The following is a 26,751-nucleotide window of genomic DNA, read 5'->3' as shown; positions in this document are numbered from 1 at the left end:
ACATACAGATAGCACTGCACTGTTTAAAGGATGAGATCATATTGCCATGAAAGATGATTCTTTTACTGCTGACCTGTATTATTGTAGGTAATAAAGCACTGTGAGGTCACTGTTGATGTAAATCAAACTGACTTGAAATGTCGCCTTTTGTCGTGGATTAGAGTCTTTGCTGAGACTAAAACAATATACAGTATTCAAAGTATTTTAGGTAATTTTAGCTGCAGTCACACATCAGTCCGGCACTAAAAGGTTTGTTTTAAGACAATTTTCAGGTGTGCACACAGGTATTAGTCTAGCAGATGCACATTCGGTGTGTGGCAGCCCTGACAGCTCAGGACAATTTAAGAAAAACAAAGCACTAAATAATCTGCATCAGCTTTGCATCTAACAACAGTTTCTGGAAAAAAAAAAAAAAAAAAAAAAAAAAAAAAAAAAAATATATATATATATATATATATATATATATATATATATATATATATATATATATACGGCTACAAACTGCAAATCCCAAAAAAAAAAAGCAACCAAATAGCAGAACCAAATACAGAAAATTGAATTCTACTGAAAGAGAAAGAAAAAAAAAAAAACACTATGTGTGCAGCAAAAACAAAATTGTGCAACATAAGGCAAATACAAAAAAATGCCCCAAAGGAAAAAAACCAAAATCTTTTTGCACAAATTTCTGTTACTTTGTTTCCACTGTCTTTAAACTAAATACAGAAAAAAGACAAAGAAAAAAAAGAACAAAGTTGTGCAGAAAACATAGAAAAATCCATCCAAGTACCATAACATGCTCCGATCAGAGTAAACAACCATCTGTAGATACATTTATCTGAAGTCAAAATATAGTTTAGTCCATCTAAGAACAACCAGTGGAGGATCCCTCTGCTACTTTGTGTCCACTGCCTCTGAACAGGCCCCTTTCTAATAATAATAAAAGTGGAACTTCAGGTGTTTTCTGTTCATATGTGTGGAGCACATGTAGACCGAGAAGTCCAAGCACTCAGGAACACACTGCAAACGCACACGTTCATGCGAGGTGCTTAACAGGAATCTGGGCTGTTGGCCAATCCTCAGGCTGTCCTTGATGACTTCTAAACACAGCTCAGGTTTGCTGGGTGAGCTCGATGTGATCATCGGCTTCTGATCCACCACAAAAACGCTTTATTTAAAAAAATGTAACCACGTGGACTAACATATTTTGATGCTTGCGTTAGTGTGCACAGTAGCTCATTTTATTTCCCTATGATTTAATTTTGCTTCAAGAGTGAAAACTGCTGTAACCTTTGGCTTTTATTGTGTCATCTGGGGATGCCCAGAAATATATGACATCAGACACAAGCAGACAGAGTTCCCACTGAAGCTGTGATGCTGACTTTATGAGAAAGCTGAGCTTTGAAAGCCACACAAGCAGGCATAAGTGTACTGATATAGATATGAGTCTGTATACAATGGCATGAAATGAAATAGTCCTTTGTCATCAGGGTACAGTAACAAGTACATTAATACTACAGTCATAGTGAGGAAACAACCTTTCATACTGGCCAGCTGTAATTTTGATCCATCAGTCCACTGCAATGTCACTGCTTTGTGGGCTCTTAGCTACCATTATAATTCATGTCTCTTCACTGTTTTTTGGAAAACATTAAATTTTGTCTACAATCAGTAACTTAGTCATTAAACACAAAATGTAAGTCTAAGAACTCAAATCACTTCATAAAGCAGAGTATGCTTTGGGGAGGGCCTACATTTTGACTGAATGAAGACTTTAAACTATGAGTGTGCATTACCCTTTGACCTCAGTCAGAACCACACACCAACAAGCCTCAGCTCAAGGCTTCATGGAGGTCTGGCTTTTTGAACTGGACACTTGGCTCCACAATCTTTTGACTAGCCAGACGCCTGCAGTCAGTGTGGGTGAAGGTAGCTTAGCCCCACTTAGCTGTCCCCCAACAGGTCCTCCCAAGCAGACAGGAAATCTGGCCGGCTGGGTGACCTCAGTCTGAAACTGAAGCCGCTGGCACACCACAAACGATTTCCCCCACACTCTGCAACAATCCTGCTAAAAACTGGCTATCGGCAACTCCATTCTTAGAAACGTGAAGATAGAGACAGCAGCGGGCAAAGTCGAGGCCAGAGCAGGCGGCACTGAAGCACATTTGAAACTGCTGGCTAAGTTTAAGTTTAAAATCTGGATGAATTGTGAATACATAGCCTGAGAGTCAAACAGTTTAGATCCCAGACGTCTGGATTTTGTTTGACTCATCAGGATCCAATTTTTTTTGCCAAGGTCAACAATGGTCAGTAGAATTAGCCTGCTGATGTGCAAAGAGGATAAAGTGTGTAGTAGTTGGGGGCGTATCTCATTTATAGTGTCTTCTTTAATCACTGTCATCAAACTTCCCATCATTCATTTTTCTCTCAGCTGTCAGATATCTTTATCAATATTGTATAAAATAAACTTCATGCATAAAATATAGACAGTTCTGTGCAGCACCCACTGAAGAACAATTATTTACTGTAAAAACTGATTTGTAAATATTAATCACTAAGCTCAGTGCTTAATCACTTACTGTCATGTACATGAATATATGTCGCCGGGTGCGAAGATGTCTGCCGATATTTTCCTGGGAGTCTTCTTTGGTTTGTGTAGACAGTTGCTGAAGGGAGAGGAAAACTAAAAATAACTCCACAGGAAACAGGAAGTTCAGCTGCTCTGCCCCCATCAGAACAAGCAGAAGGCCACACTCAAGGCTTTTGGAACAAGCGGTGATTTTGAGGTAAACTGGGCCATGTCGTGAGATCTGCCTCTATGTAGCTCTAGGTCAGGTGTGTCTGTATATGTTTTATATGGATGTTGTTTTTGAAAATGCAAAACTTAAGTGGTTGTGCCATACCTCCAGGCTTGTTGGTGTAGGTGAAGGCCGAATGACCTTGCAGGCCTGAAGGGATGAGCGCCATGCGCTTTCCTTGCTTTTCATGGTATCTCCCATGTATTATATTTGGATATTTCACGTTTTCTTTCTGACCTTGAACGAAGGTGATGTCTCTTTTCTTTTTGTATAGAACTGTTGGACTATCTCAGTTGTGCATTTGCGGGTGGGCCCCAAAGTGATGCACTAGGAGTTAGTATTGTGTGCATTTCACTCTTTAATGCGTATAATTGTGGATTGTCTTGTAGCTGATGTTTTGTTCTCTTGTTAAAACAGGAAACTAAACTGCTACACTTGTTGGTGCATTCAATTCAATTGATTTCCTACTTAAGGTTTTTTTTTTTTTTTTTTTTAAAGATCTCAGTTTGTTTAATGTATAATGTAAATAAAATTGGTCCTAGCACAGAACCCTGTGGAACCCCATAATTAACCTTAATTAACCACTGCAGTGCAGTACCTTTAATACCTATAGTATGCTCTAATCTCTGTAATAAAATGTTATGGTCAACAGTATCAAAGCTGCACTGAGGTCCAACAGGACAAGAACAGAGATGAGTCCACTGTCAGAGGCTCTAAGAAGATCATTTGTAACCTTCACTAATGCTGTTTCTGTACTGTGATGAATTCTGAAACCTGACTGAAACTCTTCAAATAAACCGTTCCTCTGCAGATGATCAGTTAGCTGTTTTACAACTACTCTTTCAAGAATCTTTGAGAGGAAAGGAAGGTTGGAGATTGGCCTATAATTAGCTAAGACAACTGGGTCAGTGATGGCTTTTTAAGCAGAGGTTTAATTACAGCCACCTTGAAGGTCTGTGGTACATAGCCAACTAATAAAGACTGATCATTTTTAAGATAGAAGCATCAATAATTGGAAAGACTTCTTTGAACAGTCTAGTAGGAATGGGATCTAATAAACATGTTGCTGGTTTGGAGGAAGTAACTATTGAAGTTAACTCTGAAAGATCAACTGGAGCCAAAGAGTCTAAACAAATACCAGCAGTGCTGAAAGCAGCCGAACATGAAGAATAATCTTTGAGATGGTTATGAATAATTTTTTCTCTAACGTCAAAAATGTTATTTGTAAAGAAATCCATGAAGTCACTACTAGTTAACGTGAAAGGAATACTCGGCTCTACAGAGCTCTGACTCTTTGTCAGCCTGGCTACAGTGCTGAAAACAAACCTGGGGTTGTTCTTATTTTCTTCAATTAATGATGAATAGTAAGATGTCCTAGCTTTACGGAGGGCTTTTTTATAGAGCAACAAACTCTTTTTCCAGGCTAAATGAGCATCTTCTAAGTTAGTGAGACGCCATTCCCTCTCCAGCTTTCGGGTTATCTGCTTTAAGCTGTGCGTTTGTGAATTATACCACGGAGTCAGGCACTTCTGATTTGAAGCTTTCCTTTTCAGAGGAGCCACAGTATCCAAAGTTATTTTTTTACATTACACAAAGGGACAGAGCTTCCAGTCATACTGTCCTTCAACTCATTCCTGCTGAAGCTTAATTATGCATACATAAGTACATGCACGCACTGGTGAACTCTCAAAATTAGAACAAGCACACCCACATATTTATACACACAAACATACATATACCTTTTTAAAAATACCTCAAAACTTTCAACACTTTCAAAGGAAATCATTAGAAAAATAAACTTTGAAACCAAGAAAAACAAAACACTGAAGCTGGGCTCAAACATGTTAATGATGGGGGGGTGTCCTTTGAATGAAGACCTGTGTACAGATATCAGTCTTTTCTGCCACCTGGTGGTTACTCTGCTGCAAGCATCATTAAGATTTACATCTGCCGTTTGTGTCGTCTTGACGGTGTGTTTTTCTTCTGGGTCTTGTGGGGAGGAGGTAGAGCAGGTCATCTACTAATCTGAAGGTTGGTGGTTCAATTCCTGGCTGCTCCAGTCTGCATGCAAAAGTATCCTTGGATAGATGAAGATACTGGACCCCAAGTTGCTCTCTGATGCAACCGTTTGAGTGTGAATGATAGAAAGCACTTTGAAACAGAAAACAGTGCTTGTTTGTGTGTGAATAGGTGAACGCAAATGTGTTGTATAAAGAGCTTTGAGTGCTCAACAAGAGTAGGAAAGCGCTGTTTAAGAACCATTTACCATTTCTGCAATGAACATACAGTGGTGTGAAAAAGTGTTTGCCCCCTGCCTCATTTCCTGTTTTTTTGCATGTTTGTCACACTTAAGTGTTTCGGAACATCAAACCAATTTAAACAATAGTCAAGGACAACACAAGTAAACACAAAATGCAAGTTGTAAATGAAGGTGTTTATTAGTAAAGGTGAAAAAAAATCCAAACCATCATGGCCCTGTGTGAAAAAGTGATTGCCCCCCTTGTTAAAACATACTATAACTGTGGTTTTTCACACCTGAATTAAATTTCCCTAGCCACACCTAGGCCTGATTATTGCCACACCTGTTCCCAATCAAGACATCACTTAAATAGGAGCTGCCTGACACAGTAAGGTCCACCAGAAGATCCTTGAAAGCTACACATCATGCCGAGATCCAAAGAAATTCAGGAGCAATTGAGAAAGAAAGTAATTGAGATCTATCAGTCTGGAAAGGGTTATAAAGCCATTTCCAAAGCTTTGGGAATCCAGCGAACCACAGTGAGAGCCATTATCCACAAATGGCGAAGACATGGAACAGTGGTGAACCTTCCCAGGAGTGGCCGGCCACCCAAAATTACCCCAAGGGCGCAGCGACGACTCATCCAAGAGGTCACAAAAGACCCCACAACAACGTCCAAAGAACTGCAGGCCTCACTTGCCTCAGTTAAGGTCAGCGTTCATGCCTCCACCATCAGAAAAAGACTGAGCAAAAATGGCCTGCATGGCAGAGTTCCAAGAAGAAAACCACTGCTGAGCAAAAAGAACATTAAAGCTCGTCTTAATTTTTCCAAAACGCATCTTGATGATCCCCAAGACTTTTGGGACAACATTCTGTGGACCGATGAGACAAAAGTGGAACTCTTTGGAAGGTGTGTGTCCCATTACATCTGGCGTAAAAGGAACACTGCATTTCAGAAAAAGAACATTATACCAACAGTAAAATATGGTGGTGGTAGTGTGATGGTCTGGGGCTGTTTTGCTGCGTCAGGACCTGGAAGACTTGCTGTGATAAATGGAACTATGAATTCTGCTGTCTACCAAGAGATCCTGAGGGAGAATGTCAGACCATCTATTCATGTACTCAAGCTTAAACGTACTTGGGTTCTGCAGCAGGACAATGATCCTAAACACACCAGCAAGTCCACCACTGAATGGCTGAAGAAAAACAAAATGAAGACTTTGGAGTGGCCTAGCCAAAGTCCTGACCTGAATCCTATTGAGATGTTGTGGTATGACCTTAAAAAGGCCGTTCATGCTCGAAAACCCTCTAATGTAACTGAATTAGGGCAATTCTGCAAAGATGAGTGGGCCAAAATTCCTCCAGAATGCTGTAAAAACCTCATTGCAAGTTATCGCAGACGCTTGGTTGCAGTTGTTGCTGCTAAGGGTGGCCCAACCAGTTATTAGGTTTAAGGGGCAATCACTTTTTCACACAGGGCCATGATGGTTTGGATTTTTTTTCACCTTTACTAATAAACACCTTCATTTACAACTTGCATTTTGTGTTTACTTGTGTTGTCCTTGACTATTGTTTAAATTGGTTTGATGTTCCGAAACACTTAAGTGTGACAAACATGCAAAAAAACAGGAAATGAGGCAGGGGGCAAACACTTTTTCACACCACTGTACATAATTATGATGGATGAATAAATACTTGTGAGAGACAAGACACAGGAAACTGTAAAGTGTTGGGTTATCAAATGCTGTCAGAGCAGCTTTACGGCTCCTGTACAATGATTCACCGATTCTTTGGAACGCTGCATGAGGGATGAGCATTATTCTTCCCAAACGTATTCCCTAACTGGGTGGTTTCACAATAATAATCACGATAACAACGTTAAACTGGGCTGAGATCTGGGTGAGTATGAAAGCCACGCCATTTATTGATGGGATGTAGGCCTCACCGCCACTAATTCATGTCGCTGAACTGGACCTCTCAACCATGTGATGGATTAATAATGTCTTCCTGAATGGTGCAGACTGTCCAAGAGGTCTGTCTCTGTTTTCCGCCTGTACAACTTGTGAGCATTAGCCGACAGTTTAGCACATCTTCTCATGCAGCTCTGGTCACAGAAAGGGAGTGGCCAAAACAGGAACACTCAGGCATCAAAGTGAAGAGTCCAGGAACCAGCCGTTGGGCTCACGATGGTGACATCCATCTTTCATGTACAGTCTATGCTCTAAACAATTTCACAGCTTTGTCCACGATCCAGCTCAGGGTAACCTCGTGTCCTAACAGAGAAATGGGGGCGTGGCAGCAGATAGTGAGTCTGCTGATTGATTTAGACAGATTCACCACACAGGGTGGGACTGCCTCTCGCCCTATGTCAGCTTGGATAGGCTCCAGCCCCCCCGCGACCCTGAACAGGATAAGTGGATGTGAATGGATGGATGGACACGATTCTTTAAAAATGATTTATGTGTACACCCACACATACTCAGTTCAACTAAGGCAGTGCATCTGCATTCACACCATCCAAAGAAAAAACTTGAATTCAATTGAAATATAATGAGAAACTGCAGAGACGACAACAAACCACACAGAAACATCAGTAACAGAGCCTGTATATTTTTATATATATATATTTTTTCTGCAAAATACAAATACTACCACATTTCTGAGTGAGGGAATTGCTGTACATTATCTGCAACAACAGAGGTGTGCTTAATTTACGTTTCATTGTCTCCAAAGTGGCGACAAAGGCCAGCTTATGCCGCTAACAATCCCTTTGAATATCTAACTTATAGTTATTAGAAGCATTAGTGCATTAAGGGAGGGGAGAATAGAAAGTGTACATTTCTAGTACAGCGGACATTCACTGATGTTGCCAAAAAAAAAAAAAAAAGGGAAATGAAACAATTTGTTTAGGGCGTTTCAGGTACAGGCAGTAATCAAACCATAAACAGCTACAGAGGGGTTTTCACACTGGGGTTCGTCAACGCTTCACCTCCACCCGCACACAATCGACTCCACGTGGAGCCCAAGGATGAGCTCCTGGCTCTAACGTCGGGTGTGGTGCAGTAAGACCAGCTTGATGAAGGGAAAGAGTGCAGAAGCAAACACATGTGGGCTCTGCCCTGGTTAACAGACATGAATTCATCCCTTTCTCACTAGAACAGCTACAGGGATTTCCAATGAGTGAATTTAGTTGCTCGGTTTACAGCAGAGACGGCGGCTGAGGGTTTGAGCTCCAAATATACAGTTTTAAAACCAAAATATTCAAATGTGAACAAGCCTCAGCCACCACCATCTCTTCAGGAGTAAAAACAAAGCACTCAGCAGTCCTTCAGCCTGTCTGTGGCTGGTGTCAGACCCAGCTGACATGCAAGGCACAACTCAGTCACTCATAGTTACAGCACGAATATGCAATGGTGGAAAGGAACTGAGTACATTTACTTTAATATGATTTCAAGAGACCCTTTCCTACTTTTCATTTCATATGAAGTACTGTACAGTTTCTTCTGTTTTTACATCCGAACAGGATCTTATAAAAGTCACAAACACAGATTTAACCTTTCTGGACTGCAGCAAACCAGGCTGTACTCCAGGTGAGCGTCACCTGCCGTCACAGCAGTGGACCGAAACATACACCAGGTGGTGTAGATGCCTGTTCTTTGAGCCTGATGGAAATGTGGTCAATTTTGTACTAAATATGGTGGCATAAGATGTATTCAACTATTCTACTTTATTGCTTTTTTGAGACTGTACATAAAATAGTAAAAGCTTGTAAAATGACTGAAACCACTGGACTAGATAATCACTGACAATATACCAGGTAACATTGAGGTGACATTGAGTAAATGTCTTCTTCTTCCACCACTGCTAATATCTGAAAATGATGAGCACAGAGGTAAGGCGATGCAGCGGCCGAGCGCTGGTGCTCGGAGTGGAAAACAGCAGCTTTGTGCTCAGAGATTGTTGCTGTGTTGGGTCTGACACCAGCTCAAAAGAATTCAACCTTTTTCTGCTTTATGTAAAATCTCCCTGAACATCTAATAGAAAACGGTGTGTGTGCGCATTCTGCTGCTGCTTTTATATCACTGTGATTACATGGGACTGCAGACATCCAAAAATATCAATTTGATATAACAAGGAAGGACTGAAAACAAGTTTGAAAAACACTACACTATAAACTTTGTGCAGCAAAGCATCATTTGTCCCACTGGATATGGCTTTTAGGATCCTCACTCTGACTGCTAAAGCTATCAGCACATGCTAACCCTCAGGCTTCATCACAGAGACACGAGTAACAATGTTTCCTCACATCAGGCTGTCCTGAGCTCTCCCTGCTGATTCCACACGTGCTCGATGGAAGCAAATAAAGGCCGAGTTTGTCTGTTTTTATTTTACAAAGTGGATACCAAACTGTGAAACACACTTCAGGGTTTTCACATTTAAACAGAAACTCAGTGAATCTATGTGCTTTGATTTTCTAACTACATTTACAATATTTTGTTCTTTGATTTCAATGCATTTTATAATATTTTAGTTTCAGCTTTTAGCTCTCTTATGCTGATGTCGGTGGCGTCACACCTGACAGTTCAGTTACTCATCCAATCACAGCGTTTCTTTGCTTCAGTGATTTTTTTTGGGATCTGGTCCAAACTGGCTGCAATCCTCACTTTTACTAACACAGCTCTGAAATTATCTTCACATCAAGTGAAACTTGTTTCCTATGCGACCTGCTGCCGATGACTTTCCTCTCACTCACACTGATTCCTCCCCGCTCACGATTCCACCGTCCTTCTCTTCCTGCACTTACTCGTACTCCCGTCTTCTACCCGTTTTCTTTGCCACACTTGACCTTCCATACATTTATGTTTACATGCGCGATTGATTATGTGCATAAATATGTTGAGCCTGCAGCAGTGGGCTGATGCTCCATTGACAGTAGCTTCACTATTCAGAGTACCAGATTTCCTCACCTTCACCTTTTTGTTGGTTTTGCATACATGTGCACACACACACAGCTGTGCGTTTTACATACACATTACTTACTTATACACCCCCCACCCCCCCAAACACACACATAAAACAAGCAAGACATGTACACCAACAACCGCTCCAACCACTTCAATACATTTGGCTCTTGAATGACATCCTGGACCAGCAGTGTTTGTAGAAGGAAAAGAACTGGGAACAATTTTAAGTCTTATGAACCAAAAGTTGTATATTTCTTATCTTTCATTTTAATCTAACTGCTTTTATTTTTCATATATTTGAGATTTAGTGAAATATTTCCATTTCAGGACACGTTTTATGTTGTCCTTTTTGCACGCCTACGTTTGTGTATGATTAATTTTTCTATTTCACTTTTTTTTTAATCTAATGGGATAAAAAAATTTCCCAGGATGAGATGAAGCTCTGAAATCCAACTTTTGATCAAAGACTGTTTGATAAGTCTGAATACTGGTCCTGAACTTCCAGGAGTCATTAGTGTGAAGTCTACCAACAGTACATGTGGGAAATACAGTCCACATATACCAGCCCCCGCCCTCCATGTACATGTTACCATTACACATATAGCACACCCACTCAGTACAAGAAGAATATGATATTACAATAATAATAATAACACTACACGGTAACTTTACTAACACTCCTCCCTCTGGCTGCAGAGCGGCTCTGATCATGTCGCCCAGCCTTCTGATAGCCTCATCCGTTTAACTGACGGGCTGTGGCGCTCCTCCTGACCGGACAGAGGTCGGAGGAGGAGGAAGCTGTCGTTCCCATGGTGATCCTCTCGCTCCTCGCTGCCTTCATACGAGCTCCCACAGCTGGACGCGCTGTCACCGGGGGAACGACCCGGTTCGTGGGGCCCCCGGCCTGTGGTGGAGTATCCAACCGTGGTCATCCCTCCTCCTAGTCCTGTTCCAACCATCCGGTCTCTGGGAGGGGAGGCCGGCTCAGACTTGATGTGGACGTTCTGATGGCCAGAGGAGAGGTTTAGGTTTGAGTTCTGGCACAAGTTCCTGTAAGATCAGAGCAAGAGAACGGCTTCTTAACATCAGAGCAAAGAAAACTTAGAGAGAGCTTTAGAGGAAGACTAAAACGCCTGTTTTAATCCTGTTGTTATTATTCTCATCCACCTGAGCCAGGAGTAAAACCTTTTTCTGGCTGCCATTTTCCATTTGAAGCAAAAATGCAGGTGGATCACATTCAAATGTGAATGTGATCCACAAATGTGATTATGCAACACTTGGGCTCCCTGAAAATATCTGTTTTTCAGGGTAATTCTCAAAAATACAGTTAAAAAAAATTTTTTTTCATACTCTGAAGTTGTTGAAATACCAAAAAGTGATGAGCTAAAAATCTAAAAAGTGACATCCACTGATGCCAGCAGGAAAGCAAGCTCTCTCCTTCTGTTTCTGAACAGTTTCCTGTGAACGACCTCACGTTCCCTGTTTGTATCCAGCCTGTAATTTACTGCCCTCTTGTGGCTGCAGAGAGCTACTGACTCTGGAGGGGAGCTGTTGAATCTGCATTTTCTGATATTTTCATAGGCGTGCCACATCCTGTTGATACATGCTGATGATATAGAAGGTCATCTACACAGCTCCTCACCCCATGTGCCCCAATGCTGAGTGCTGTATCTGTATCTGCTGTTGCTGCCAATTCGTCACTGATCCAAGACCAGAACCTCCAAAACCAGACAGAGAGGACAGGTCGGTGCCGAGGGAGAACTCTGAAGGAGAAGAAGAAGAAAACCCTCCTGAGCAATCCTGAGGAAACCTCTGAAGGTTAGCAGCAGTGTGGTTCTGTTGTAATCACCTGTGCCATAAGATGAGGAGAGCGCAGACGGATACCCGCCCATCCCCTGACTGGGCATAGTGGTGGCAGAGAGAGTGACGGCAGGGGTGGACATGGTCTGAGCTGTCTGGGAGTGATTTATTCTCTGGTTCTGCAAAGAAAATGGAAGACGTCACTCAGCGTTATGTAGTTATCAGGCTCGGTTTATCATCAAAAACTTCTGTCTTTTGAATCTAGATTTGCTTATTTCAGAGAATAAGGGCTCAAGTGTATTCCAGTGTTTGCTCTGTTGAGCACCACGTCTGCTGAGAACTACTTACCAACATCAGGTCAAAGTCCTCACACTGGAGGGCAGCGTTAAAGCACAAACTAAAATGAGCATGTGCACAAAACTCGACTCATGAAATGAAAGAAATCAGACTAATCAGAAGGAAGCGCTTACAATGGTTGGTATGTTGTTGCACTTGTTGGCGGGGGGCATCAGTGTTCGCAGATCAGGTTTACGGCTCATGCTCATCGGGGGACTTTTATCCTGCATGCTCTTCATGGCGCCTCCTGGAGACAGCAGTCCAGGGGAGGTGCAGTGGTTGCTGTAGTTGTCATTTCCTGGTCAGACACAATGTTTTTGAAGCATGTCTCATTACAAATGTTAGGAAATTACTACTGTACCTGAACTCCTTCTCCAGAAACTGGAGTTAGTTTTTTATTTGTGTCTACATTTCCTGCCAGTATATTTAAACTTACAGTATGTCTGTGGTTCCTGATTAAGAGCTTCGACACTTCAGGGTGTGTCAAGATTTTTGTAACATCCTCTATGAGTAAATATGTGTGGCTTTTTAAAATGAGGGTAAACCTGGAGCGTTTTCTCCTGATTTTCTGGTGTGAGGCTGGTGACGGTGTTGTAGTCATGTGTGGTTTCTTTCTTTAACGTCAGTCTCTACAGACCCAGCGCTGACCGACAGCTGTTGGCTCTTTAATGGAACATCTGGCTGACAGAAAAGTTACTGAGGAAGGCGTCAGCTTTAAAGTGCATCGTCACAATGAGCTTGTCCACTCAAAGTTGTTGTAACTGCAAACTCATGCTGGAGCCAATAAACTCTGGAACATCTACAGCTTCACACTTAAGACAAAAGTCACATGTTCGCTGTTTACAAAGTAAAGGGCTTTTTTTTAGTTGGAGGAAGTTAGCTTAGCTTTAGCAATGCTTGCTGATATCTGAGGAGGGTTGCCTGTCTCAGAAATACATTTTATATTTCCATTCTCTGGGAGGCTGTAAAGACTTTCAGAACAATGAGCAATAACACAACAACAGCGTGCTGCTCTGCTTGTCCATCTTGCCTGTTGCGGGGGCTTGGGGGGGGGGGGGGGGGGGGGGGGAGTGACATTAGGTACCCTCTGTCGCCCAGACCTACCCAGCCATTGAAGAAAAAGTTGAAGGTGATCACAAGGGTGATCCTAGCCTACAGCTCCTGTACTCTTTGACCTTTAGGAGGCGCTCTAGTGCACCTCTGGCAACTGGAACACACTGGTTATATGAGCTGTTTAAAACAGGCATTTTTCCACTGCGGGCCTTCATACCAAGCACAAGGTGGTGCAAACATGTACATGTACATGAATGGCCCCCTGATGAGCAGGATGGGTTCTGATGGTTCTGGATTCAGACTCGGTGCAGAACCCGGCCCTCAGATGTGCTGCTGTGTTCTAAAAGATGCCCTAAACATACAGAACATATCCTCAGCTCTGTGTTTCAGTAGTGACCGCTTCGTTGTCTCACTCTTCATGTGTGATTTAATACTTCGGTGACCCAAAGGCAGTTTTAGGTTATTCTGTCCAAATCTAATAAATATTTTAATATGAAGTTGCATTCTTACCCACACTCGACACGACCGTGCTCGTCAGCTCTGAGCCCATCAGTCCTGCACACAGAAACGCACAAATCAAATCATTTCATAGCAGTTTCATGGCCTCAGCATATCGATTGCTACAGGAAAATATGTGCAGGCTGGGTCACTCTTTAAGTTGTGTTCTTAACTCTATAACACCATTAAGATGTTGGCCAATACAGAGTTTCTTCTTCATGTAACAGAAATGTGGCACACATCAGAGAGGCTTTAGGCCTTCCACCAAAGGGTGGAGTTATGAAAAGATAAACAGACACCAATAACAGGAAACTACACAGACTTATGTTAGGTACGGTAACACAGAGTGTTTGCCTTAACTGTGTGTGTGGCACATGTGTTGTGTTACAGTCTAAAACCTTTGATACGCTCTTTGATGAGGATCTGCTGACTACAAACATACCTGCATTTCCAGTGCTGGGGGGACGCTGAGGGGACATGCTGTTTCTCTGCAGAGACGCGTGAGAGATGGGCAGCAGGCTGTGGTTACCTAGACTGCCTCCTATGCCCTGGTGGGAGTAGAGCAGCCCACCTTGATTACTGCCTGGGATGGACACTCCCATGTCATAGTTGGAGGAAGGCAGACCCTGCAGAGAAAACAAGCAGGCTCAGTCGTCACTGGTAAGGAAACATGAAGCTGCTAAAACAAAAAGCAGGTGTGAACATACACAGATTCTCTGTCGGTTGATCATCAGGTCAATGTCTTCATTGATTTTCCGGTATTTATCGTCCAACTCTGGGCTCTGGCCAGCAGAGTCGTCCGCCTCGATGTCAGGGCTCTCACAGCCGTTTAAACCCTTCTTTCTCAGCGTCTGTTAGAAGAAGACAAACAACAGAGACAGAGAGGATGACTTCTACGGTGTCTCACAGTCACTCAGATCCCTGCATGTCCTCCTTCACTACGTCCAAGAACCTCCTCTGAGGTCTTCCTCTGTTCCTTCTGCCTGGAAGCTTCATATTAAACATCTTCTGTCCAGTATATCCACCATCCCTCCTCTGCACATGTCCAAACCATCTCAGGCTTTCCTCTCTAACTGTGCCTCCAAACTGCTCAACCTCTGATGGACTCATCCTGTCCATCCTGCTCACTCCCAACGAAGATTTGAACATCTTCAGCTCGGCCTCCTGTCTTTATGCCAGTGCCACCATCTCCAATCCATCCATCACAGCAGGTCTCACCACAGCAGGTCTCACCACACCAGGTCTCACCACCATCTTCTAAACCTTCCCTTTCACTGCTGCTGCTATCCTTCTGTCACCCCTGACACTCGTCTCCACCCACTACACCCTGCCTGCACTCTCTTCTTCTCCTCTCTCATGCACTGTCCATATCTCTGGATGGTTGACCCCAGGTATTTAAACTCATCCACCTTCATCACCTCTGCTCCTTGCATCTTCACCTGTCCACCTGTCTCCCTCTCATTCACACACATGTATTCTGACTGGCTTCTACTGCCTTTCATTCCTCTTCTCTCCAGAGCATACCTCCACCTTTTCTTCCACCTGCTCCCTCCTCTCACTACAGACCACAGATAACATCATAGTCCACAGAGACTCCTGCCTGACCTCATCTGTCAGCTCGATCTCTCTGATCCAAGTCCTTTTCTCCTTTCTGTGTCCATTCTCACATACAACTCACTGTAAGCCTTTTCCTTCGCCACCTCTGTCTTTGCTGTACGCCTAGACTCCCAGAATTCCTTTCTACTTTCTTCATCTCCTGCCCTATCCCACTTTTTTTCCTTTGAATACTTTCCTGTACTTCCTCATTCCACATCGAAGTTTCCTTGTCCTTTTGCCTCTGTCCAGAGAATACACCACACACCTTCTTGGCAGTTTTCCTCAGCTCTACAGCTGTACTTTTCCAGTCATGTGGTAACTCTTCCCTACCACCCAGAGCCTGTCTCAGCTCCTTCCCGAACTCTGTGCAACCTTCTTCAACTTCCATCATTTAATCCTTGTCTCTGCCTTCACTCTCTTCCTCTTTTTAATGCCCATAGTCATCCTACAGACTATCATCTAATGCTGCCCAGCTACAGTGACCTTGACACCACCTGGCAGTCTCCTATCTCTTTCCGACTGCTCCTTCTGTAAAGGATATAATCTACCTGTGTGCATCTTCCTTCACTCTTCCTAAGTGTCTCCATCAGTCTTTTCCATCCTTTTCCCAAAATCCACTGTACACCACCAGTCCACTGTGGTGGTGTACAGAGGCAAAACTACTGAATCTGTGTCTTTGTTCCAGTAATTATGTATGTCCACTGAGGTCTGCTCAAATCATCACCTCCTGCTTCCCTTCCACCTGATCTCCTGCACACACACTATATCGACCTTCCTTCACTCCATCATATCTCCAGCTCTCTCCCTTTAGCAGTCGTAGTACCTACATGCAAAGCTTTTACTGTCATCAAACCTGTAGTATGGTGAAAATGTAGAGTCCCTGCTCTCACCTCCTTCTCTCCTGCTGCCTCCTAACGAACCTCCACCCTCTCCTCTTCCTCTGTCTTTGGCCAACAGTAGCACAGTGTCCACCAGCACCCTGTTGGCCTACAGCACCAGAGGTGGTTGTTGTTGTTAACCTGGGCTGATCCACTATAGAAATCTCATTCTTCCTGATCTGCATGTTTGATTTGGCAAAGATTTTATGCTGGGTGTCCTTCCTGATGCAACCCTCCTCATTTATACAGGCTTAGGACCGGCACTAGGATTACTGCACTTTTTACTGCTCTCTACTACTTGTGACTAGTACAATTAATACCAATAAAACATGCAATCAAGTCAACTATAAATGATGTTTTATACAGATTAAAGGCCCCGCATATAAACCCACACAGAGTCTGTCTGAAAATGTTTTGATGTTGCATTAAAAGAAAATAATGACCAAACAAAATCATCTTTCTGGTCCCGACTTTTCTTTGAGAGTATTAATATGAAAAAAAATAGGAAAAAGATGAAGAGGTTTAACTTAGAGACAACAATGTTAACCACCAGAGGGAGCCAGATGAGCAGATCTGCCACCAGCGAGCCTCCACAGTGCAATGTGTCTGTGTAGATTCTCAGTCATCCAGGTCATAGTAGTCATAGTTTTTAAGCTCCAGAGCCTCCACAGTACAATCAGAAACACACTCGTCTCAACAAACAGTGCGACAGGATTTACAAAAAGTTCTTTCACTTTTTATACTTGTGTTATATGTGTGTGTGTGTGTGTTTTGGTAGCCTGCTTCAGCACTTCACAGCCCATTAGTCCAGTCTGTGCCTGAATGACTCTGACAGTATCCCTTGCAAACACACACATACAAGCACGACGGCTGGAGCAGCTATCCCACTCATCCCAGTCATGTCCACCTGTTTTACTTTAAAAGGGAGGGTGGGGTGAGGGTAGGGTCTGCAGTGAGAGGAGGGGGTGAGGCAGCTACCACCAATAACTAGTGTGGCTACTGGAAGGATGGCCGTAGAAGGCTATTTTTTGCTCCTGTGCTCCGCAGCGTTCCTCGTCACTCCCATCCCTCCCTCGCAATCTGTCAATCTGGCTGCTCTATTAAAACATAAACCTGGCTCCACTAGCCTACTTTTCCTTCTTCAAACACACACACAGTACACAGTGTTACTACATTACACCCTCTTTGCTTTTTCATTGGAAATAGTAACTGAATGTGAGGCAGCCAGGTTGAAGTATTTCTTATGAACTTTAAAGTAGCAAACTGTAAAAATACTTCATGAGTTTCTGCAATAAAATCGCAACTGAAGGCAAAGTAGAAGTATTAAAGTCCTCATTGTGCAGGAAAATGTCCCCTCGTGGCTAATATTACACATGTAAGCAGCATTTAACTGTTGAAGCTAGTCTCAGTCAGTCAGGTGGTTTCAAATGTGGGGTTGACATAACTCCAAAGGGACTGTGAGATGATTAATGTGAGAGCACAGAAGAAAAACAAAGTTGTAATTAGGGCTGGGAGATAAATCAATCTCAGTAATTATCGCAGGAAAATTACCTCTATAATAATGACGATAACCTGATGAGTAATTGGCAGTCTGCACAATCATCTGTACAATCAGCCGCTGAGGTCACAGCACCAGGGTTATGTGGATAAAGTGCGCACAGGGAACAAGGAAAAGACAACACACACACACGCGCACACTTTTGGAAAATAAGAATAAGTGATCATGGGGAGAGTGAGCGACTGTTGGTTCTCAAACAGTCAATTACTTGTTAAAGCTGGCAGAAAATTTAGTCACAACTGCTGAGACTATTTGAAAGATATTCAGACACACACACACACACACACACACACACACACACACACACACACACACACACACACACACACACACACACACACACACACAACAAAGGATTCAGTTTTTCTGACCATCTCTGCTTGGATCCCGACACTTCTCTCACTCTCAGCAGTAATCCTAATGTTTCAGTTCACCTCAGTGGTGCTAATTAGCAACTTTAAATGCACCCTTCACAAGTTTTTTCTCCTCTACGACGCCTGAGGAAATATCTGGACAGTACTGCCCCCACCGCCCTCTCAGGGCAGCAGCTGCGCTCGCACTGACACTGTCAGACTCATCCTGTTGTGTCTAACGTTCTCGTTCAGCGATCATTTGCAAATATAGCCGGAATCACAGCACAGCCATTAACTGGTCTGAGCTGATTGTGTCAGTCGATGTAGTTAAATCAGGTAGAAGCACAAACTTAGTGACTCTGTCACACGATGTAGGGACTTTTCATACCCTGTAAGCACCGATCAACAGGTGTTTGTGCTCTAGCTTCAAGCGAGCCACACCCTCTGTAGCATTCAGTGAGCCGCTGTGTTGCTTCAAACTTTCTTTCTGTGGTGATTAAGTTATGATTTATGAGATGATGTAACAAATATAAGATCTCGCCTGTTGAAGTAGAAAGTCAGTTTCTAATTACTGTATTGGATATTTGAGAGCTCATGCCACTAAAAGAAAGATATCTTAAGTTTCCATCTTTAGATCTATGCAGTGATGCACATTTTTATATTTTGGCTGTTTTTTGTAGAACCTTTCCATTAATGTTGGTGCTTGTCCTTCAGACCCACAGTAGCTTTTGGTTTAGAGCTAATTTTGCATCTGTTTCAGGAAACTTTTGGTTAAACACATCTTTGTACTGCATGTTTTTAACTGCATACAAACAGCAGAGTGAAAGTTGTGTGTTTGCTGCATGGAAACGGTTCTTTTTACATCTTTAGTCTCATTGTGTGTCAACACAATTGATCGAAAGTTACCACAGATTTGGAGGGTGTTGTATAGTTTAGTAAAAGATATCATAGCCTTTGCATAATAATCCAAATACATAAGTGCGTGGTCTTAGCTCTTAGCTATTTTCAACCACTGATGCGGAGTGAGAGAGTGTGTGTGTGTGTGTGTGTGTGTCAGGGTTGAATGTGTGTGATGGCAGGTGGTTGGAACAGCTTCCAGTCTTGGCATTCGTAACAGAGGGTGAGACAGCTGAAGAGGGAACGAGGGAGTGGAGATACCATAATATCACATCAGCTGCCTGTCTCCCACCCAAATCCATCCACACCTCCAACTCTGGTTTCTCTTTCTGGCTTCACTTACTTCCACTACTACCTTTTTTCATGGGTGGTCTCTGTCTCTTCCACATTAGATGATACTCTGAATGTATGTGAGCATTGGTGCGTGTGTGTGTGTGTGTGCGTGTGTGTGTGTGTGTGTGCAGTTGCTCTGAAAGTGAGCATGTGCCAAGGAAGATGACATGCAGCTTTTACAGCATCTCAGAGCCACCGCTCAGGCAGCAGATGGAACTTTTGTTCAAAATGAGAGCGGCCTGTGTTTATCAGACCTACATTATGTACAGAGACACAAAAACAACTGTAAGCATTCAAGTTATGCATCACAATCTTTCCATTCATTTCCAGGAGAACTTCCTCATGATTTCCATAAGAAATCGCTTCTATTTAGCCATCAGCTGCAAACCTGTTATCTCTACAGCTGAATGGCTTTTCAGCCCTGAGGTCAACATTTATTACCAGAAATATTCACATTTACTGGATTCTGTACCTGCTTTTTTTTGCACGTCAGCTGTAAAAACTGTAAGGGTAGCAAACAGAGTCTGAAACATGTATTTGCACAAAATCCCATAATTCAGTCCCCTAACTTTTCTATACATCTCAGGCTACATATTATTCCCCTCTGGAAAATGATTTCAGTGGAGTTATGGGATTAAACAGCATCTATTTGTAAGATGAAGTAAAACTGTACAAAAATATTCTGTATGTATTTCAAAGAGGATGAATCCTACAGATTCTGGTGATCCCTCAGTTTGTGCTGTAGCACCGCCATGAGGTGAACGCTTTTACTGATCCATGTGATGTTCCTGTTCTCCACTGCTCGGTCCTTTAATGCTTTCACTGCAGGTGCTGTTAGCATAACTTCTCTGGTTTGCAGCCTGCCACGGAGCTGCAAACCAGTGTCCTGACATTACATCTGTACTATCAGTCTTACAGCGTTGGACTGAATCTGAACAGAAAGCATAGCTTCACACACTTTACAACTGATCGCTCTGTCACTTTTCCAGTGGCTGCTCACTAATCGTAGAATCAGGGTGGTGTAGTGCCATGTGCAGCGGAGCAAATTCCTTCTTTTAAAGCATGTCGGTTCCATCACCCCCAAAGTCTCTCCTCTCTCTCTGATAGGTCTGAAGCAGATTCACCATCCATCCATCTCCAGTTCACTGTCACAGGGGGCTGGTACCCATCCCAGCTGTCACTGGGCGAGAGGCAGGACAGGCTGCCAGTTTAACACAGAGACACAGACATTCACACCCGTGGCCAATTTAGAATCACCAGTTAACATGTAACAGAGGAGGGAGCCAGAGTACCCAGAGGGAACCCACGCAGGCACGGGGAGAACATGGAAACTCCACACAGAAAGGCCCCAGTTAGCCGGTAGATTCAAACCCAAGACCCTCTTGCTACCTACTGCACCACTGTGCCACCCAGGCGATTGCTTCTTTTTTAAGAATGTAGCATAATTAAGGAATGGGAATAAATTCCTGACCCTCAATTTGCCATGAAAAACTAAGAAAACAGCCCCCACCTGGCCATGAAACCGCTCATCAATCAACTTTCTAATTACTTCTGAGTTTGTGAAAATGAAAGGAATATGTTGAAAAGATGCCTGAAATAGTTCAGTATGTTCATTAAAATGAAAGCTAAAAGCTAGTTACACTTGTTTCATTGTAAAACCGCTGTGGTGGTGCACAGAGGCAAAATGACACTGACTGTATGTACCAATAATTTATACGTATGAAATTTTTATAGATATGTTACACTCATCGCATCACATCACACAACTTCACAGTATTTAAACACTTTTTGCACATTAAGAAATAGTCGTGTAACATTATTATTCTCATGGGCACTATCAGTATTTTTGTGCTAGTTTGAACTTTTGTTACTTTTCCTGAAGGATCTAAGCTCTTCTTTCACTACTGCTGAAGCGAACAACAAAAAGAAGGACATCTGGGGGTGTATATAACAAATGTACACATTTTTACACTTACTCCTCCACTTCCTCTGGTTAGATACGCACTGAACTGGTCAGAGAGGGAAAAAGGAAGGAGGGAAGAGGAGGAGGTTGTGGGGAACTTCAGCGTGGTTACTCAGTCTGAAGTTGCTTCTCTTCCTATTCTTTATTTTCCTCCTGTGGTTCACACACTTCTACGCACACACTCAGTCATTCACAGCAAACCACAGTCACACACACTCACTGCCCGTCATGGCTATTCTTAGCCGTGTTCTGGGCTATTTTTAGACCACTACCGGTTTCCAGCCATTTAGCAGGGAGGGATCGCAGCCAACACAAAGGAACTGGACTTACTCCGCAAGCATATGTGAGCGTCAGCTTCATCTGTTTCTAATCAGAACACAGCACGGAGCCACAGTTAAACACACACACACACACACACACACACACACACATAGCGGGTAAAGCAAAAGAAGGCTAACAGTGTAAAAGTGAGGAATGCAGACTTATAAATAGCACCAAGGTTCCCAGGCTAAATGAACACAAAACAATAAGCTGATAGTTATCTGGCCATTAGCCTGTACACACACAAACAGGCACATGCCAACCAGCCACATGAGAACAAAAAAAGATGACCAAAACAAAGGAGCCTCTCTTCTACCAAATTCCTGCCTGGCAGATATTTCATTGGTGGAGTCTTTTCACATCTATGTGGGCGTACTATCATCTAGCACTTCATTCCCCATCCAACCCAGTTTTTCCCTTTTGTTGCCCTCCAGTGCTCTTCCAAATAAATACAGCTACCAGGGTAAGGACAATTAGAATCAGGGCTGAATTTAATTATTACTTTAATCAATCATTAAACCTCTGCTCTACAAAATGCACGACCTGGTTACATTGACATGTCACCACCTCTTTAGCCATGCACTCAGTCCTTGAACCAAATCAGTAGATTGGTTTCCTCTTTATGCAATGCCAAATATGTTCACTTCTGGCTCAAAAAAAAATTAAAAATGTGGAGTCCAAGCCAATGGGTGATGTCACAGTGGTCCAGTGTTTAAAACCTGTGGAACTATTATGACATTCAGTGCTTACAGGACTGTGAAAAGCCAAGTACACCCTCACTGCTCCCTTCGTCTGAATTAAGATGTTAAGTAGCAGCCAGGAGCTGCTGATCAAATGCACTTGATTAACTGATCATCAGCAGTGTGAGCACCTCTATAAAAGCAGAGGTTTTGGCAGTTTGCTGCTCTGGAGCATTCAATACCACAGTCTTCCCAGGAGTGGACATCCCAGAAAACTCACCCCAAGCTCAGCCCATGAAGTGCTTAGAGAAACTGCAAAATCTCCCAAAGCTCAATTTCAGACTCCACAGACCTCAGTTAGCGTGTTTAAGGTTAAAGGTCATGATAGTACAATGAGAAAAAGTCTGAACAAGTATGGCTTGTTTGGAAGGGTGAAAGCAGCTTCTCTCTAAGAATAACGTGGCAGCTGTCAGCACGGTGGTGGAGGGAGGAGGATTTGGACTCCTCTGAGCCTGAGTCCTCACTGAGTGGACCATGAACTCCTCTGTATACCAAAGTATTCTAGAGTCAGCTGTGAGGACATGTGTCTGACAGCTAAAGCTTGGCTGTATCTGAGGCATGCAGCAGGACAATGATCCCAAGCACAGAATGAGGACCTGAGAACCTGGCTGAGTGCTTGGAGTTTCACGGGTCCACACAGAGTCCTGTGAGAACTTTCTTTTTCACATGAGTGTGTGCATTACCAATTTATAGTAGGTTCGACACAACACTCAGCCAGGGCCACTCCATGTAGTCAGTGTTCCACCCAATGAAAACAACCAAACTACAGTTACAGCCACAATCTCTGACAGCTATGTCGCCTCATGGCTGCAGTCAAAATCCAAAATAAATTCAAACCTGTGCACCCAATTCTTGCTTTTAGTCATTACAGATGAATGCTGTACAGTCCTTCCAGCCTGGAAAAAGAACCCCCTAACCCTAACCCTCGACCCTAACCCCAATCCTGGCTTCTCTCTATTAGCTTGCTGTCCAGTTTAGGAGTTCGGTTGAGTTCAATTTTATTTTATTTATATCGCACCAATTCACAACAACAGTTGTCTCAAGGTGCAAGAAGCAATTTTAAAATTCTTCTGATCACTTCAAAAGCATGTCTGGGTCTGACCCCAAGCTGCACAGCAGGAACGCTGACCCCACGTGAGCCAGCTGGCAGTCTTAGAGTCCAGAGTCGTCAGATTAGAGCGAGATTGTATCTGTAACAGAGCACACGCGCTTTTCACAATGAAGTACCGCACACACTGGGTGACAATACATAAGTTTTTATAAAAAGTAAATGGAAATAAACTGCTGTATAGTCTATGTTTGGGAGCGGGCATCATCTAATCTAAGACACAATCAGCGCTCTCATGATGTTGGTATCATGATGGTTATCTTACTCCATTTGTGTTTATATTTTTGCTCCCTTGACTGCATTCTTTGGTCATTTATTATAATTGTCATTTTCTAATTTGAATATTGCATTTTTTTCTTATTGTTTTAACTTTAATTCAGCTTTAGCCTGATTGCATCTGTAGTGTTTGGTTTCTATTTTAATGTACCGTCTGATTGTTCTGCCTTTGCTTGACTGTCAAAGAACTTTGTAAACTTCTTTTAAAGGTATTTTATATATAATGCTTAATAATAATAATAATAATAAAGTATTATTATTACATTGCAAGGTTACACAAAAGTGTAAAATTCACTGACGAGCTGTCTGAGATTAATTTGATCATTAAGACCTTTCTGTAGATCGTTTATCATCCACATGCAGCAGTTTCAGCACATGAAGCTGTTCATTCAGGGGTGGCTGTGGCTCAGGAGGCAGAACAGGTTGTCTGCCAATTGGAAGGTTGGTGGTTCAATCCCTGGCTGCTCCAGTCCTTGGGCAAGATACTGAACCCCAAGTTGTCCTTGATGCAGCCATCACAGTGTGAATGTTAGATAAGGTGCTGACTGTGATCAGGTGCTATTTAAGTCCATTTCAGAATACAACTTTTTGTTATTTCAGAATTACCAATGGCCCCTTACACACAGAGCTGGAATTAAAATTGTCTTTTGAGAAGTAAAACTGTACTTGTTTTACCAAATATATCAAGTCAACCATCACTCCTTCCCTCCACAGTTTTCACGAAGGTTAGCAAACCAACAAACGGCCATGCATGGCTACGCAAAAGGCAAATAAGTGTCCAGACACACAAGAAAAGGAAGCTGAAGAGTAGCGAGGCAGGAAATGCTGTACAGAGGTTACAGTGCGTGCAGATAGAGACAGCAGTGAGCAGTAAATAAGGCTGCTGGTTCAGTTTGTGCCCATACAGCGTAGAGATGAAGGGGATCCCGGGACAGATTATAGTAATGAGCTAAACAGGATTGTGGCAGATTACAGAGGATTACATAGAGCGTAAGGCTGGCTTTGGTGGAGAGAGGTCATGTGGCAGGCCGTGTGGAGGGAAAAGCTCAGGTGAGGCATACATAAGGTGAGTCCATGTGCACACAGAGAGCAGAGAACAGCATCAGCGCCTTCTCTTCTCAACAGGATGCCCCTGCTCACGAGAACAAACCTGGGATGTTTACACTTTATTGTCTGAGTCATTTTCCTCATCATTTCCTAAAAATTATCTGGTGTTTAGAGTACATTACAGGTATATTTCCAACAATAATAATACTCTACACTTTCATCCAAGAGACTAAGGTTCCACTCCTGTGCTGGCCCACCCACCAGCTTTACACTTATTTTCATAATTCTTTTACTTTTAAGCTTTGTTTACCCAAGAGGTTTGGTGAGGTCTTAGTAAAAATGGACTCTTTAATTTAGGAAAGACTTTTTACTAAAGTCCTGTCCTGTCTTTGCTGTTCTTATTCAACTGAGCAAAATAATATTTACCCCTGTAAGAGAAAAGTCTCTTGAATCAGTGTGAACACCTCTGCATGCTTCCTGTGTCCGAGCCACAGCACGAGACTCCTGCCTGGATTCTCACTTCTTACAATGTAAATCTGACCTAGCATGTGTCCACAACGTGTGTGTGTCCATATAGTGTGTGTTTGCATGTGTCTGCAGAGACATACGCTTTCTATGGTGCTCCATTCCTAGCACTACTAAGTGGAGGCAGAACAAGGTTCAGTCTGGCACACACTATAGTACTGTGTGCTGGTGAAATGCTGTACAATGCTGTCACTCACACATTTGCACACAAACACAAACAGTTCTGGGGTCAGATCCTCAAAGAAAGAGCTGCATTACAGTTGTGACCAATGCTTATGGACAAATTATGCTGACACATTCCCGGCTAAAAAGAAGCTAAGAATAAAAGTTAGTCTAAAATAAGACTAAAAATTGTCTAAGCAGTTCCTGCTGTACAAACAGAGCACTAACCCAGTTTGTGTTCCCCATCGTTTCCACTCTTTTCCAGCAAGTCAGGAGAATTTTCATCGTGATTTCTTTAGTCCATTCAGTTTTTCATTAAGTGATGATGGTGGAAATTCATGTCTGCCATTCGGTTCCATTCATACTGTTACTGGTGGTAGATGTTCATATTAAACACAGCTAAAAATTTCCAATGAGCTCCCTGTATGTACAAGGAATCCCTGTAAGACTGCTTTAAACACTCAGTTTCATAGTTTTTTTCACAGGACATCCTTAATATGGTCATCAAAGGTGCACTGCACTGGCTGTGAGCACATAAGCTCCACCCACCAGATGTTCAAACCTGCTGTTCATGAGGGGCAGCCATTTGGAAGAAAGTGGTCTTATAGCCACCACTTGACCCAGCTGTCCTAGCCAATTACAGGCCGATCTCCAACCTTCCCTTCATCTAAACGCTTGAAGGAGTAAAACAGGGTTACAAATGATCTTCTTACAGCCTCTGACAGTGGACTCATATATCTGTTTGTCATATATATGGTCCTGATACTGTTGACATAACATTTTATTACAGAGATTAGAGCATACTATAGGTATTAAAGCTACTGCACTGCAGTGGTTTGAATCATGTTTATCTAATAGACTCCAGTTTGTTCATGTAAATGGGGAGTCTTCTTCACACACTAAGGTTAATTATGGAGTTCCACAGGGTTCTGTGCTAGGACCAATTCTATTTACAATATACATGCTTCCCTTAGGCAGTATTATTAGAAAGCATTGCATACATTTTCATTGCAGACGCAAATGCAGATGATACTCAGCTTTATCTATCCATGAAGCCAAATGACCTCTAATTTCTGGCTTCTAAATTCAGATAAGTTCTTGTACTTGGTCTTACAAATTTTAGAAACACAGTGTCTAACCATTATTGCTCTGGATGTCATTACTTTGGCCTCCAGGAACACTGTGAGGAATCGTGGAGTCATTTTTCTTCAATACACATTAAAACAAATATGTAGGACCGCTTTCTTGCATTTGCACAATATTTCTAAGATTATAAAAATCCTGTTTCAGAGTGATGCTGAAAAGCTAA

At 42.6% G+C, this 26,751-nt stretch overlaps 1 protein-coding gene across 1 annotated transcript in view; it reads right to left on the bottom strand.

The window, feature by feature from the left end:
• Positions 1-7,642: 7,642 nt before the first annotated feature.
• The window catches only part of mef2ca (myocyte enhancer factor 2ca), a 43,719-nt gene continuing 24,610 nt past the window's right edge, over positions 7,643-26,751 (bottom strand). The window contains exons 5-11 of the mRNA XM_030724001.1: positions 14,393-14,536; positions 14,128-14,311; positions 13,698-13,742; positions 12,269-12,432; positions 11,848-11,977; positions 11,641-11,761; positions 7,643-11,048 (exon numbers count right to left, since the gene is read on the bottom strand). Coding sequence (XP_030579861.1) covers positions 10,706-11,048; positions 11,641-11,761; positions 11,848-11,977; positions 12,269-12,432; positions 13,698-13,742; positions 14,128-14,311; positions 14,393-14,536 — 1,131 coding nt within the window. The 3' untranslated portion in view covers positions 7,643-10,705. The remainder of the gene's footprint in view (positions 11,049-11,640; positions 11,762-11,847; positions 11,978-12,268; positions 12,433-13,697; positions 13,743-14,127; positions 14,312-14,392; positions 14,537-26,751) is intronic.

This window comes from Archocentrus centrarchus, unplaced genomic scaffold, assembly GCF_007364275.1.
Source record: "Archocentrus centrarchus isolate MPI-CPG fArcCen1 unplaced genomic scaffold, fArcCen1 scaffold_30_ctg1, whole genome shotgun sequence".
Taxonomy (NCBI): Eukaryota; Metazoa; Chordata; class Actinopteri; order Cichliformes; family Cichlidae; genus Archocentrus; species Archocentrus centrarchus.
The sequence above is the reverse complement of the archived record's forward strand: the minus strand, read 5'-3'. Positions and strand labels throughout refer to the sequence as shown.